This window comes from Anabas testudineus, chromosome 15, assembly GCF_900324465.2.
Source record: "Anabas testudineus chromosome 15, fAnaTes1.2, whole genome shotgun sequence".
NCBI lineage: Eukaryota > Metazoa > Chordata > Actinopteri > Anabantiformes > Anabantidae > Anabas > Anabas testudineus.
In genome coordinates this window covers 5143984-5156298 of record NC_046624.1, presented here as the reverse complement: position 1 = coordinate 5156298, position 12315 = coordinate 5143984, and the positions used below count along the sequence as shown (strand labels likewise).

The 12315-nt window shown below is 41.0% G+C and overlaps 1 protein-coding gene across 2 annotated transcripts; it reads left to right on the top strand.

Annotated features, from left to right (window-relative positions):
• Positions 1-30: 30 nt before the first annotated feature.
• Positions 31-12181, top strand: inpp5f (inositol polyphosphate-5-phosphatase F). 2 transcript variants are annotated; one of them, XM_026355673.1, is made up of 20 exons: positions 31-527; positions 1985-2065; positions 2546-2682; positions 3453-3581; positions 3759-3926; positions 4041-4097; positions 4404-4602; positions 4773-4952; positions 5057-5124; positions 5422-5546; positions 5654-5731; positions 5837-5957; positions 6508-6636; positions 6883-7000; positions 7089-7287; positions 7420-7491; positions 7580-7653; positions 7820-7948; positions 8041-8128; positions 8291-12181. In XM_026355673.1, the coding sequence occupies exons 1-20, from the start codon at positions 431-433 to the stop codon at positions 9450-9452; spliced, it is 3411 nt and encodes a 1136-aa protein (XP_026211458.1). In that variant the 5' UTR covers positions 31-430; the 3' UTR covers positions 9453-12181. The 2 variants fall into 2 exon arrangements, with proteins under 2 accessions (XP_026211458.1, XP_026211457.1); XM_026355672.1 differs by having other exon boundaries at positions 3741-3926.
• The last annotated feature ends 134 nt before the right edge of the window (positions 12182-12315 follow it).

Genomic DNA, 12315 nt, shown 5'->3' with positions numbered 1-12315 from the left:
TGACGGCTCAGTCGCGGGTCACGTGTTTTTGTTTGGAGCAGGAACTCGGTTAGCACATACATCTTGAACGGCAGCTGCTTCCTGGGACACGCTCTCACTCATTCATGTGCATTCGCCCATACTTCATCCAGCATGACTGTGGGGTGGGCTGCTTCTTCAGTGGAGAGTGAATTTGATGATCAATATGCGTAGATGTGGAATAAACAAATCCGACACTCATCCAGCTGCTGCCGCCGCTGGCTCTAGCTCGCTAGCGTTGGTTAGCTAGCTACCGCGGCTCACCAGCTTGTGGGGAACAGAGCTAACCGTGGCTAGCCAGTCGCTGTCTGGCTAGCTACAGTTAACCTCTGAGACGTGGAAGCGGATAGTTACCTGTACCTGGTTACTAAGCCAGCTAGTTTCTTATTTTTGTGTAAGGTAAAGGGATAAAATGGAGCTGTTTCAAGCCAAAGACGATTACATTCTTCAGAGCGGGGACCGGGCTCTGTGGTGTAGCCGAAAAGATGGGACCATGACGGTCAGACCTGGTACGTACGCTACTGGATGACAGCTTTCTGTGCTACAGCCGGCCATTTAACGCAGACTGAGACTAACATTTGGCGATATACACATGAAAGCTAAACATATCTCGGCCTCTTTGATTATTTTACTGATGTCACCGTGTATTCAAAGTACCTGAGCGGGTTAGTCTAATCTCTACTCGGTTATCTCTGTAAAAACCTCTCCTATCATTTGACACATGTAAGTAATGTATCCGCCTTAAACTAAACAATGTTTTTGGTAAAGAAGAAGCAGAAATGGTTGGATGCGCCATTCCTGAGACTTGAAATCATCGTCCTAGCTTTCATTCCGGGAGTGCCAACACCCCAAACACACTCCGAAGTTGTAGCTGTGCGTCTTATGTTACACACTGAAGGACAGATCAGGCTCTTCAGGTCTGCTGTGGATCACACACACTGTAAGAAAGACGGAGACAGTAAAGTCAGCTTTCATGTGCTGTGACCTTACTGTGCTTAGGACATATGTACTGTTTCTAATAAGGTGGATTATTACGGAACTATAAAACTATAGTGATGTAAAGGAGCAGGAAGACTAAATAAATACAGGTGCAGATCAGCATGCCATGTGTTACTGGGCTCTGTAAAGTAGCTCCTGGCATCACACTTGGTGCATTTTGCAGAAGTGAGTACTACCGCTTAGTTTCATAGTTGTGACAAAGAACTGGTCATGCTCTCTTTGTGAATGAAATACTGCGAGCTGTGGGAATCGCATCCCCCAAAGTGAAAGAACTGATCAGCACAAAGGAAAGTTTTATTAGAGGCATGAGAAGGCCTCCGAGCTCACTCTCGAGCTCACAGTGAAGCTGGCATTCAGAGTGAAGTTGAGGTATTGATTTTGTTCCGTTATTTTTTTCCGTGAGACTTTCCTTGTGGGGCCCTCACAGTTGGTTCCTCTGTACATGGAATGTTTGGCCAGTGCAACAGGAAGAGTCATTGTTTGAGGCTGCCTACAGTCGATGATCTCCACACCCTTCACATTTCGACAGTAATCTCCTTGATGTCTAGTTTGTCACCAAAGCTAAGCACTACACTTTGACAATGTCTCAGTGAAATATACTTTATATACATGTCGATAGGTTGTCAGTGCCTTTATCTCTACAACTACTGCTGACAATAAGATTATACTGGGTGTGAAAAACAAGGAACTTACCCAACCATGACTGTTCTGTTATATATTATGTATAGTTAACACTTAGTTTTAAGCACTTGGTGTGAATATTTAGCTGTTTCTTATATAGAAAGCATTCACATTTCTAAGAGAAAATCTGTGGGAACTGTGTGTTAAACAAGCAGAGTGACCACCATATGGCTCTGTTCTTGCTCATATGTCACTTTCTTTTTATCCTGGCTTCTTTTCCGGTCTTATAAAGAGGTGTCTTGCTAAAACACTGTTCTAATGTCACATTTCCATGTTTTTATTTCAGCAACAGACCTGCTGTTAGCTTGGAATCCAGTATGTTTGGGTTTGGTGGAAGGTGTCATTGGAAAAATACAGCTTCACACAGGTAAGTGGAAAATAAGAAACATTTGAACAAACACATTCTTGCCAGGATTTTCTGTCTGTGTGCACTGAACTTGTATTACCAAATCACCCAGTGATTAGTATGTTTCTTACTCACTAGCAAAGGTGTAAAAAAAATGTGTAAAAGCACTTTGAAATGTGTGTAGTTATGAAGAGGAGTGAGCGGATGGCGATGATTCAATGGCGATGAATGTGATTTTGTTTACTGCATGCTTCTGTGCACCTCAGGGTAGGATGGTGAGATTATATCCTTCACAAGAAAATATATGAACAATGATAGCATTTTGGTAAATCAGATATATTAACATGATTTAAATATTTATTTACCAGATGTCTTGTGTTGCCTTATTAGAAAAATCTGCGGTTAATGGCTGGTGCGCAGCTGCTTCCTTCACACCTTTCAGAATGTGAGGAATCCTGCACCCATGATGTGACTGCCCCTTCTTCTTTTTCCTCTTGGCAGATCTTCCTCTTGGTCTCATATTAATTCGCCAGAAAGCACTGGTGGGCCATTTACCAGGCAACCACAAAGTCTACAAGATCACCAAGATAGCTGTCATCCCTCTGTCTGACGAAGAGCCTCAGGAGCTTGAGCTGGAGGTGTGCATACCAATACTGTAATTGAGGCAGGAGAAGCAGCGTTCATGTACTTGTGTTTTAATTACAATGCTGCGCTCAGTCCACCAGACAATCATTATAACAGTACTTGTGAGATTTCGAAATTGTTATCTTATGTACCCAAGAATACTTTTGATGCGTCAATGTATGATTCATCCTGAAGATGGGTGGACGATGGTGCAAAATGAGTTTACATTTGAGTTTGTGTTTATTATTTTATTAAAAAGAAAAAAAAAACTCCCACACATTTAGAGTGAACTTTAAATGCGCACATACAATTGCTGTAATAGATCTCAAAGGAAGTTGACTGTTGCTAAGATGTCAGTTTTTCAGGGGAACATCATTGATGGTGAGACAGAATATTTTCAAGTGAGTAAATACAGAGGTGGCTGTTCAGGATAGGCTTTTTGAACCCCACCTTGTTATACAGTGTCCTCATAGTGCAGAATGGCCATTCCACCTGTTTTGTGCTTAGAAACCCTGTAGATCAATATAGCTGTGAGATTGTTTACTGCGGTAGTCTTTGAAAACAAAACCTCTGTGGTGAGTACTGTATCGTGTAGTTTTAGTTATGTAGTTTAGTGGATAGTATCATCTCAATTTAAATCTCCACTAATTTTTTTACTAGAAAGTTTTCTTTGAGTATGTCAAAGTGGTAAACTCAGCTGTAACAACTGACAATTGAAAAAAATATTTAATATTTCTAAGATTTGTACAATTGCATATGTTTGATAGAAAGTCCTCCTTTTCAGCTTTGCAAGAAACATCACTTTGGAATCGACAAACCAGAGAAGTTGGCCCAGTCTCCCGATGACTCCAAGTTTTTGATGAAAACATTAAGTCAGATCAAATCTAATGTAGCTGTGCCCATCAAGAAAAAGGTATTTTGACATTATTACCTTCACATAAATGTTTTTTGTCATCTTCAAACCACGCACTACCTTTTCCATCTTTGACTTCCGTAAAGGTGTTGAGGTTCTCATGGGATTTCTCTTTCCTTGCTTTTTCATCTTACTGCTCTTCTCTATCCACCAATCCAGTATTCCCCTGCTTTCCAGGTCAAGGAAAACAAAGAGAAGGAGCGGTTGGAGAGGCGGCTGCTGGATGAGCTCTACAAGATATTCATGGACTCGGACTCCTTCTACTACAGCATGACCTATGACCTGACAAACAGTGTGCAACGTCAAGGAGACTTGGAGAAGTCCAGCTTGCCCTTGTGGAAACAGGTTTGAAGAAAATTTGCATAAACATTAGTTAGTTAGACTTACTGCCTTTTTTTACATGTATACTGCCAAAATACCTTACATCAGATTAATTGTTGTTTTCAATCTTTTGAAAAGGTGGATGATCGTTTCTTCTGGAATAAACACATGATCCAAGACCTTATTGACCTTCAGGTATGTAACTTTTTTCAATTTTTCTGATTTAGAATAGAAAAAATGCCCAATGTCCCAAAGGTTTGAGTCATAGTGGTTTTCTTAACAGTTGTCAGCTCAAAGACCATAGCATGGCCGTTATGTGTGTGTGTGTGAGAGTGAGTGTTGATAGCAGTGCTTTATCAGAAGAGTATGGAAATACTCTGTGAATAGAAGGGCTAACAGCTCTGAGTTAAAAAAAATGATTATCTCCTTACAGATACTTGGTAGATGCAAAGCACTTCGTTATCAAACAGCATTTTAATCTTGTCCTTTTGAATGCTACAGGTCCCAGAGGTTGACTTCTGGGTGATACCAGTCATCCAGGGATTTGTACAGGTGGAGGAACTGGTCGTGAACTACAATGAGACCTCTGATGACGAGAGGAGCAGCCCTGAGACTCCACCACAGGAGATCACCTGCGTTGATGACATCCATCCCCGTTTCACTGTGGCTCTGATCTCTAGACGGAGCCGCCACCGTGCAGGTAAAGCAACGAGTACAGTTAGGATGGACTAGAGGAAGGTCACGTTCAGCCAAAATGTATAGATTATGCTGTGTTTTTAACCACCAGCCTTGAATAGACGGCTTTAAAAGAAGTACAGTGTGTAATGAAGAATAATCTGAATAGTGTTGATGCATTGTCTTTGGCCAAAGGGATGCGGTACAAACGCAGAGGGGTGGATACAGATGGACATGTGGCTAACTATGTGGAGACAGAGCAGCTGATCCATGTGCACAACCACACTCTTTCCTTTGTGCAAACTCGTGGCTCTGTACCTGTCTTCTGGAGCCAGGTGGGGTATCGCTACAATCCCCGGCCACGTTTAGAGAAAGGTCAGTAGAGCTACGTTATCTTGCATAATTGCATTGATCTTTAGTCTTTAGTCAGATTAAGTTATATGAAACTTCTTTGTCTGCACATTTTTCTTATGTTTCAGGAGAGAAGGAAACCATGTCTTACTTTGCTGCTCACTTTGAAGAACAGCTTAAACTCTATAAGAAGCAGGCGAGTATTTTTACCCATGTCTGTGCTACTTGCATGCATTAGTCATGGATTGTTATTTTAAATGTATCACCACTGTGGTTTTTCTGCTACATGTGGCTGCCTATGATTTAAATGTTCTGACTGAGGTTCTAGGGTGTGAACTACCATGTGCTTGTGGTAACAAAAAATTACCCTGAGAGAACCTTGACTAGATTCAATTTTCCCCATCATCCCACTGATATTATCTTTTAATAAACTTAGTACCAGTTAGAAATAATTTATTCACAGGGCTAAAGGACTTTTTATTGTCATCTTCAGGTTATCATTAACTTAGTGGATCAAAGTGGACGAGAGAAGATAATTGGTGACGCATTTCTGAAGCAAGTTCTGCTTTACAACAATGCAAACCTCACATATGTTTCATTTGACTTTCATGAGCATTGGTAAGAGAATTACTTTTTATAGCAGTGAAACTTGTTCACAAATGTACTTGCAAAAATCTATTTTATACCACAACACATATACTTCCTTTTTACATCCTGTTTCTCAGCCGAGGCATGAAGTTTGAAAATGTACAGATTCTGACTGATGCCATATCTGATATCATCACTGACATGAAGTGGGCTTGGTAAGTGTCGTGTAAGAGAGAAAACAACAGAGTCCCAGGTAGCTTTGCTGATTATTATTGGGATGACAACATACTACATATTATCAATGTGTCCTCCTTTGTCAGGGTGGACCAAGCAGGAGTCATCTGCAAGCAGGAGGGAATCTTCAGAGTCAACTGTATGGATTGTCTGGACAGGACTAATGTGGTTCAAGCCGCTGTTGCTCGGGTAGTGATGGAGCAACAGGTGAGTTTTTTTTCCTGTTGACATATTTTATACGATAGCGTTCTAAAGTGTGTATTATTATTATTATTATTATTATTATTATTATTATTATTATTATTATTATTATTATTATTATTATTATTATTATTATTATTATTATTACAAAGTGATTTATAAAGCTTTAAGCATGATATGTCAGAATTATTAAGGAACTTGAATCATAGTCTGTTATTTTGCAGGTAGTTAACTTTATGTTTGTACATCAGATTACTGGTAGCTGCATATATTTGTTCATCAGGGCACACATGATAACAGCACACCTTTGATGTTTGAACAGCACTAAATGACAAACAGCAGGCCAAATAGGCCCAAGACTATTAAACCAAATGTTTCCAGCTTTTTAGAAATCCAGCATTGCCACAATATTTATATTGGATTAGAGTTAATACTAGTGCAATTTTATAGAAATGGCTCTGTATTTCAAACAGAGGAGAAAATGAGAACCATCACCAGCTTACTCACACTTATAAGCACATATGCATGGACAGAAAGATCTCTTGTTTTCCTGCAGCTGAAGAAGCTAGGTGTGATGCCTCCAGAGCAGCCCCTGCCTCCCAAGTGCTACAGGATTTATCAGATAATGTGGGCCAACAATGGAGACACCATCAGCAAACAGTATGCAGGGACAGCAGCACTAAAGGTACTATTCTATACACGTTCACATATGAATCAGCGTTTTCTTAAAACCACAGTAGTTAAGTGTGTCATCTTCTGTTGACACAATCAGCTGTTTAATAGAGAGTGTAAGACATTGAGACATAGGCTTTCTCTATCAGTAGGACTCATAAACCAACTGAGCTCGTAGTATTTCAGTATATGAAATAAAAAACAGATTGCAAAAGGTCACAAGTAAGTTAGGTACATTTAACAGTCTGTTTTGTTCTAGGGAGATTTTACCAGGACAGGGGAGAGGAAACTGGCTGGCGTGATGAAGGATGGAGTGAACTCTGCCAACCGCTACTATCTGAACCGATTCAGGGATGCTTACAGACAAGCAGTCATTGGTATGGAAAAGCAGACAGACGTAGCTGTTATCCATGCACATGTTCCGCCCTTGACTGACTCTTCTATATCTTTTGCCTGTGCTCATAGACCTAATGATGGGCCTGCCGGTAACAGAGGACCTCTACTCTATCTTCAGTAAAGAGAAAGAGCATGAAGAGAAGGAGAAAGAGAGCCAGCGAGGAGCTCAGGAGCAGGTCAGCCTCCTGCTGCAGACCTACATGCAGCTTTTGCTCCCAGATGATGAGAGGTTTCATGGTGGTTGGGCCCTCATAAATTGTGACATGAGGTTAGTGGCCAGCTGATACTTGAAATGACAAGATATTACGAAATGACGAGTAACTCTGGAACAATTGATAAAGTGTTCTCAGTAGTTCCTGAAGTGTTTTTGTCATGATACCGTTCTCTTACTTCCCACCAGCCTCATTGATGCAAACAACAAAGATGTGGATGTCCTGCTGCTTCTGTCTGACAAAGCCTATTACATTGCTTAGTAAGTCTGATGTTAATTTTGCCTGAACATTCCTTTAAAAATACTTGACTGAAAGTATTGACTCATAGTTTCATTTCTTTTCTTGTAGCTACGATGAGGAAGCAGATAAAGTCAACCAATACCAGCGCCTCAATTTAGAGGGCTTGGAAAAGATTGAAATCGGTAGGAAGTTAGACGTAAGGAGAAGTTAGCGTTCATGTTCACTCACTTACTGACTCACTCAGTCACTTCCTAAAAATGTGCTAATAGTTTCTCAGTAACTTTTCTTTTGCTTATTATTCGTGCAAAGAAAACACATATGTATATATGAGATGTGTCTGTTTTCCAGGTCCAGAGCCTACACTGTTCGGGAAGCCAAAGTTCTGCTGTATGCGTTTGCATTACAGGAATGAAGAGACGAGTGGATACTTTCACACACTGAGAGCAGCAACTCGGAATCCTGAGGATGATGGAAAAGGTAGGATTTAGTTGTTTAAATGGCAGGAAGAGGAAATGTTTAGGATCATAAACTCATATACTAGTTGGGACTTACATTGTGACATATTTCAGATACACTGCAATGCATAGCTGAGATGCTCCGCATAACAAAACAAGCCACTGGGCTGGATGTACTTGTGGTTGAAAAGAAGCTGGAGAGGTGAGTAGCAGTATGCCATTATAAAGATCATTAGTATTCAGCTGTCTCTCTTAACCGTGATCGAATGTAACAATTGCAGCCATCATAGTACAATTTTTAATCAATGACAAAAGCTGAGGATCATATACTTATGATATACTTATGTTTGTATCTGTGTTCCAGGCGACAGAGTAAACCTCATGAGGATATCATGGGGATCCAGAACAAACCTGCTGATCAGGTTCAGGGTAGCTCTGGATTAGCACAGGGCAAAAGTTTCCTCCTCAACAAATTTTCCTCTCTCAACCAGAAAGTGAAACAGACCAAGACGAACGTGAACATTGGACCCTTTAAGCCACTCGGGAAGCTGGGCAACTTCTCTAAGCCCGATGTAAAAGTCAATTTCCTAAAACCAACCATGCACGTCAACCTGTGGAAGTCAGACAGCAGCTTGGAGACATCAGATAACGCACCAGGCACAGTGTTGAAGGACATCGGTGATGAGCACTCTGAAATGTCAGACGACTCTGACTCCTATAATTCAGACCCAGAGCATCCATGTTCTGGTTCTTTAGAGAACGTGGACTATGTGCTGCCCAGTTGCGGAATTGTAGCCTCAAACCCACGCCTGGGCAGCCGTTCCCAGTCTATTGGAAGCGTGGAGCTAAATATCCCATCTGTCATCCGGGTCACTGGCTGTGATGAAACGCAGGAAAGCTTCTCTCAAGTCAATGATGACAAATCTCCTGGGGCCGCCTCAGTGGCTGAAGAAGCCATTCTGATTGACTTTGGTACTCCCATTGATGCCTACTGCCACCAGTTTGTCCATGATGCGCAGACCAAACCTGTTGAGGTGTTTGGAGAGCAGCCACTAGCTGCGGTTCCCCCACTCAATCCCCTGGTGTCTGTGCATAATAAATTCCCAGCAGACCCAGACAAGCAGCCAAGCTCCAAGTCGCAGCATCAGAAGACGGAGCCCCAGCTCCCCAGACCTTCCCAGCTAGACGTCCAGTCCACTACCTCCAGTTCCAACCTCCTCACCGTCCAGAAACCCAGCTCTGCGGCCTCAGGAGGCTCTCAGAGGAGTCTGTGTTCCCAGTTGGAGGGAAGCCTCGGTCCTTCACCTGCTGACAGCAATGGCAGCCGAGTCGTATCTCCCTTTGCCAAGATCAAGAGCTCCATGGTCCAGGTGGCCAGCCTCACCCAGGCTGGACTCACCCAGGGTATTAACTTTGCTGTGGCAAAGGTACAGAAGAGCCCCGAGCCAGATACTGTCAACGAGACCCAAGAGAACGAGCTGAAGGCAATGTTTACACAGTGCCAGACCAGGATCATCCAGATCTAGTGCTTTTCCTTGTAGCAGTGCGATGTGTAGAAACTTCCTGTACGGTAGCAGTAGCAAAAGCTTGCACATAGTGTCACTATTCGGCCAAGAAAGGCGCCCGTAAATTTTCCCTTTAGTTAAACTTAACCATGTTAATGATAACTCTTGCACAGATTTTACAGGTACATAGGTAAGCCCAACATGACAGTGGCCATGTTTACATGCACAGAATTATGGATTCCCTTACTCTGTTGATGGGTGGTCCAGTCTAATACGTCCAGTCAGGTTAATAATCATTTTTTATCAGTATATTTTTGCCATTTGGAAATAACAATAATGGTGATGCTATGACATTTCTGCTGTAAATGTCTCAGAATAGTAGTACTTAGTACCTAGGCTGTGTATGAAAGTGGGACCTGGTCAAAGTATTTGGGGAATCTGTTATGAGTCGGTGAAGCTTAACCAGTGATATAACTCTCGAGTGGATGTGCATCCAAATCATTAATCACTCCAGCTTCTGCTGAATGAATTATTCTGTGTAAAGTACATTTTTGTCAAGAAGTGTCAAAGATATTCTCCTTGTTGTTGGTGTAGGAGGCAAATAACCGAAGACGGTAGGAGATATTTAAGGTTTTAAGACATTTTAAACTTGTACCTCCAGGTTGGTATGGAGTGTGTTTGTGCATGTAAACATGTCACTGTCCTGAGTCTGACAAGTTATTTAAATACCCACAATTCTTGCATGTGAGGTTAATGGTTACACCTGATTTTGAAAAGGCAGGTTAGCATTAACTGCATGTTGAAAGACCAACTCTGACTTTATCATGTACTGTATGTCATCCTGTATGTGCAGGTCACTTATTGGCGTTTGTGATATAGACGTTGTTATAACCTTCGATTTGTAACAGTTGTCGTAGAATCCAACCAAATATCTTTCGTGACTCCCAAAGGACAATTGTGTTAACTATTACTCTTTGTATACCTGTCGGAAACTAGCCAGACGACAAACTGTACGTAGTTAACGTATGTAATATCAATGTTGTCAAGTGTACCTTAGAAGATACTGTAGAAATAAGACTACACAAGACCTTAGTAAGAGTATCCTGGTTGTTGATATGTACAGTGAGTATTGTATCTGTTCCCTGAGTAGAGCCTTCCCTTAAGCTTTTTGTATTGACGGTAGGGCGGTGGCTTAATATGTCCAGAGAGGTATGAGCATTATATTTTAAAAAGAGTCCAGTACTGTCATCGCTAACCATGAATAACCAGAAGACTGCTGGTCGGATATTTTGTTTTTGATAGATTTGTGTATTGAATTATTCTGCTAATGGTTGTACTATTTATCTCTGAGGGTTTGTTTGACGTAAGCCCTCGGCCAGCATTGTACATGGATGTTGGCATGTTTGAGATAGACAGGAGAATGGTAAATAGTAGGTATATATGCAATCGCATCCACCCAGTTATTAGAAACACTGACGCTTTATGCACTCCCCAAACTGAAAGCATATTTGCCTTAACAGGGAATTGACGTGGGATTATGTATATCAGGTATTTATGGCAAAATCTACCTTTTAAGTCCATTCTTACGTGTTACATTTGGTGTACTGTATAAACGATCATGTTCAGGGTTACTGTATGTCATCGAGCTTTATCTTGGGATATTTTATGCACTGGCACATATGTACGTTTTCCATTGACATGAGCAGGTTTTTAGAGTGTGTTCTATTGTACAGTGTGTGAGTTTGTGTTTGAGCATCCCTGCTGCTGCTGGTACTTAGGATTGCTCAAGCCCCAGTTATATTTATGTGCTTTGAACATTGTTATGCTGTACTCGTTTTTTTTTTTTTTTTTTGAGGTCTTACCTTACCTGTAACCCGTTAAAGTTCACAATGACTGAATGAGGAACTTGTTAAAGTCCTCCAAAAGAAATTGCAATGAACCAAGGCCACTGTGTCTGTTTCTGATAAATAATACTCTGGCTTTCTTCAAACTGAAATATCCCAAGATAGACCGTCATATTTTCATACTTTGTTACAGTTGTCTATTTTCTGCATTCAGCTAGCTCACCAGCAGATAACAGGGGGGGGATACTTGTATATTTCATCTGATTATAATTGTGTTAAGTGAGAGTGTACAGTGGCTCTGGCTGCTTTGTTGGGAACTACATTAATAGAAACTGCTGATTGTGTGTGGTGCTGCCAAAGCTTTAAGGTAAAAGTTATATTGCAAAGTTTTATTGCAGAGAGGAACTTGTTTTGTTTTTTTTAATTTGAACTTTCTTCCGGATTGAATACACTGGAGCAGTTGTCAAGTAGAGCGGAAACATATTCTGTCAAAGTGACTGTATTAAGCTGAAATGAAAACTGATCCTCAACATTCCTGATAGGCCACAATGCTAAAGAGCTGGTGTCTGGTTTTTATATGCAAAAGATGGCATAGTTATATTTAATCCTGTGATTGTTTTTTTTTCTACTTTCCTTTTGTTTTTACACCAAGTGCTTTTGCAACCACCTCTTTCTTTGTTGTCTGTGGTTGTCCTCCCCGACCTTTAGGACCCCAGCCCATGACAAATGTTCATGCACCTAGAGGTCTTTAAGCATTTGATTTGCACGGTTTAAGCACATTTTCTAGCATTAGCACCATTTCATCTGAATGTCTATGGTCATGTCTTTCCTCTTTACCAGCCGTCACTGGTTTTCATGGTGTACTGACATTGTATTGTATATTAAAGTATCCTATTTATTCTTATCCTCTTTGGGTGTTTTACTTGATAACAAGGTGCACTGTACACTTTTTGTTTAGGAAGATATTCCATTGGAATAAAAAGTATGAGTGAATGAGTGTTGCATTTATTGTTTGATGCACTAACAGGACATCATGATGT